At 44.2% G+C, this 3,743-nt stretch overlaps 1 protein-coding gene across 1 annotated transcript; it reads right to left on the bottom strand.

Annotated features, from left to right (window-relative positions):
* Nucleotides 1-516: 516 nt before the first annotated feature.
* Nucleotides 517-2,151, bottom strand: LOC121289690 (transcription factor LBX1-like). The gene is made up of 2 exons (XM_041209315.1): nt 1,806-2,151; nt 517-1,010 (listed from the first exon to the last, which is right to left on the bottom strand). The coding sequence occupies exons 1-2, from the start codon at nt 2,149-2,151 to the stop codon at nt 517-519; spliced, it is 840 nt and encodes a 279-aa protein (XP_041065249.1).
* Nucleotides 2,152-3,743: the final 1,592 nt, after the last annotated feature.

The following is a 3,743-nucleotide window of genomic DNA, read 5'->3' on the forward strand; positions in this document are numbered from 1 at the left end:
ACCCGGCCCAGCCCCTTCGCTAACTCAAGGGTAAAAGATTCAGAGGAGAGAATAACGTTATTACAAATCTGATGTCTTTAAACTGCTGCACAGCAACAGGGGGCTCGTCTTGTAACCGGGAGCCACGTTTATAAACCAACAGAAAACGGGCTCTTCTTAATTCCGAAAGATTTATTTAAATATAGAATGTATAGAAATGGTTTAAATAGCTGACGCCGGGCGGAGTGGGCTTCTCCGAAATGGTGCAATTGTACCTTAGTTTTGAACACTGATTATTGCTTTTCAGAATTTTTTTCTTTTTTTTTGGAATATTTCTACCTCGAATTGAGCCCGTTTCTATCTAGAGAATTAAAGAGCAGCGTTGAATCAATTTCCGAACATGCTTTTTTAAGTAGGTTGCTGTAGAAAGTCGATGCGGAAACTCTTTTAAATTTTTTTTTCCGTAATAAATTTTGTTTTTTTTTAAAAAAAAGGAACAAATGGGGAGAGGAGTGAGAGAGGCAAAAAAAAGGGAAATCAGTCATCGACATCGATCTCCTCCTCCTCTTCCTCGTCCTCCTCTGAATAGTCTTTCCTGGACTGATGCCCCACTGCTAGTGATGAGGGGGGAATGTGGGTATCTGGTGTCTTGGCGTGTGCACTTTTGAGGGCGATGGGCGACTGGGATCTGGACTGACTCCCGATCTCCGCCGCAGTTTGTTCCATTTCGGTCAATTTGGTAATTTTGTCCAGCTCGTTGGGGGCGAGTTTTTTCGCCGATTCCACGTCCGCCTTCATCTCCTCCAGGTCCCTTTTGAGCTTAGCCCGTCGGTTCTGGAACCAGGTTATGACCTGAGCGTTGGTCAGGCCCAGCTGCTGGGCGATCTGATCTCGGTCGGCCGGAGACAGATACTTCTGATATAAAAAACGTTTCTCCAGCTCGTAAATCTGGTGGTTGGTGAACGCGGTCCTCGACTTTCTCCTCTTCTTCGGAGTTGATCTTTGACCAAAGATGGTGAGGCCGTCTCTCCCTGTCAAAACAGACCCTTTTTAGAACAGAGAAACAGAGGGATTTCAAGGTCATTTCAATTCGGAACAAAACCCATTACAGAAGAAAAAGAAAATCAATTTCATTAGTAAGGCATATCCAGCAAGGTAACCCACCACCACCACCTTCCCCAATCTTTCCCAGAGCCGGAAGCACTTTAAAGGTTGGATAATAATGAATTTGCCTCTTTGTGTATTAAATACTGCGAGAGAATTTTTTTTTTAATATTTAAAAACCCAATACTCCGATTAAATTAAATTCCTCATCTTTTTCCACCCATATCGGACAGAAATTAAAATGTTCCCAACCCGGGGGGGGGTGGGGAAGAGTTAAAAAAAAAATCTATGTGGCCGCAAAGTTTCATGTGGAACACGGGAAAAGGTGGCGTTCACTCACTCTCTCTCTGACTTTAACCCGCATCATTTTGGCTGGGTTTCTATCCTGCTGAATTTTATATTCCGAATCCAGCCCGTTTCTACAATTCGGAACAATAATCTATCACTTGAGCTCCATTCTCTCCAGCCGTTGGCAAGAGAAAAGCGGCCGGATTCTGCTCAAATATCCCTTAAAAACGAAAAGCAAATTCAATGACTATTTCTCCCCTCTCAAAGATTGTTACACACGAACCAGTGAACACAGTAACTCGCTTGGTATTTGTTAACAGCTTTTAGAAGAATCGATCGGATTTTTGAAATGTATTTCACTGGGGGAGGAAGGGAGAGGGAGAGGGAGGGGGGGTCACTCTGTAAAGTTTTTTTTTTATTTTAATCCACCTCACCTTCAGCCGCTTGCAAGACACTGACTTCCAACCCTTTGAAAGTTTTGCTGGCTAGTTCCTCCAAGGCACAGAGAGGCGATGTCTGCGTGAGGACCCCGGCCCGGCCGCTCAGGGGCATCCCCGAAGGTGTGTGTTTGTCTGTCGGGGACAGGAGATGGTTGGTCCCGCAGAGGGTGTAACCCCTGCGAACTGACGGTTTGTTGAGAATGTCTTCGATACTGAAGGGGGTGAGCGGCTTGTTGGAGTTAGCCGGAGGCGGCAAGTGGTCAAGCGGACTCCTTCTCCGTTCTTCAACTGAAGAATGCAAGGTGCCAGAGGAGGATTTGGCCTCTTCTTTGGAACTCATTCTTGGACTCAAGAGTTCACTCCTCCTCCCCTTTCGCACACGAAGCCCCCCCGCCCCACACACACACACACACACACACTAAATACAACAGGCAAACGATAAAAGTTCAGTCCAACTTCACAGCCGCTGTCTCCAAGGAATCTCTCTCCAATCTTCGTCCGAACCAGCGAAGGGGGGAAAATCGCTACCAGAAGCGGGGACGGCGAATGATAAATTCGCAGAAGATACAGGCGCGCTCCCCAACCCAGTCTCTCCTCCTCTCTCTCTCTCTCTCTCTGTCTCTCTCTCCTGCGCGCTCTGGCCTGCTCTGTCACATCAAGTATGCAGACAAGCGAATAATATTCTCTTTAGAGTGAGGAAGGAGGGAGAGACGGGGCAATTGACGATTGCTAACAAGTTATTGTTGATTGGGTGGTAATCAATTATATGCAATGCCACTTTGCTCTCCCTCTGCTGTCTCCGTTTTCTATCCAATGCGGGCGTTGGAGAGCTGAAAACACCATTAATTACTAGTCAGGGAGAGAGTAGGAGGGGCTGCTCTGAATTATAACGCTTTAGACACTTGTCATCCTTATTCCAGTTTGTTTGTTTGTTCATATATATATTTATATATTAATTATAAAGGTTATTTTTGTACCTGAGTTTCTAACTGAACCGCCTTCGATTTGTTCCAAACCCGTCACCAACATTTATCATTGAAAATGTCCAAAGTTCGTTTATTTTCTAGTTTTATTTTGAAAAGCTATTTTAATATTGTTGCACCTCCATATTCCGAGTGGAGCTTTGCTAGAAAAGGTAAGATCTGATTTCATTTCTGATGATTGCAGCTTACATTTCAGGCATGTTGTCATATTCCCGCTGTGATATTCTGCTGAATTCCAACTCCTGTCTTTTTTTTGCCTTTGAACATTTCGATTTTTGAACAAAAAAAAGATGTTTGACAACCAAATAATGTCGTTTAAATGAGAGATTGAAATGTAAATACTGTGCAGTTATAGCCGGCCGTGTATATCCCATTTCATTCGATTCAATTTCGACCGATCGAGATAAAACAGCCGCGTGATCAGGAAATATTAGATGAAGTGTTGAAGGATGCATCATCCGCCGCTTCATAGTCAGGCCCACCAAACAGACAGCAAAAACCTCTCGCTGTTTCTCAGGCAATACACTTCCCACTCAGAAGCAGCGATTCTGCCAACCACATCCAGTCTTTCAGGAGTTTACACTAAACTAGACAAGTCACTCTGACTCTCTGGGAACATTTAATACTCCCATCCCCAGATATTTTCACCATTAATTAAAAATGTTATTAAACCTTGCAACCGAATAGGAGCGTTCTGCATCGGGGTTAAAGATGCCAGATTTGCATTTTTTTTGAGATATATAGAAAGTTGGGAGAAGCAGAGGGGGAGCTTGGGATCGAGTCCGAATCCTGGGCAGTATCTGGATCAGGACGGCAGAGAGAAGCTAGTGTTTAAGAGCGGGAGAGGAATCTCTCCTGAGCCCGATACAGACTTTTCATCACTTTTAGTCTCAGTTAGTTTATACGTATACAAATGCATATTTTTGTCTTGATGGGATTTCGAATTATT

The sequence above is a fragment of the Carcharodon carcharias genome, chromosome 17 (genome assembly GCF_017639515.1).
Source record: "Carcharodon carcharias isolate sCarCar2 chromosome 17, sCarCar2.pri, whole genome shotgun sequence".
NCBI classification, from domain to species: Eukaryota; Metazoa; Chordata; class Chondrichthyes; order Lamniformes; family Lamnidae; genus Carcharodon; species Carcharodon carcharias.

Bases quoted from the DNA above. Each gene is read 5' to 3' on its own strand.
- LOC121289690 (XM_041209315.1), bottom strand. From the start codon at position 2,151: ATGAGTTCCAAAGAAGAGGCCAAATCCTCCTCTGGCACCTTGCATTCT. The intron at 1,011-1,805 runs GTGAGGTGGATT...CTGTTTTGACAG, and splicing joins TGTCTTGCAAGCGGCTGAAG to GGAGAGACGGCCTCACCATC.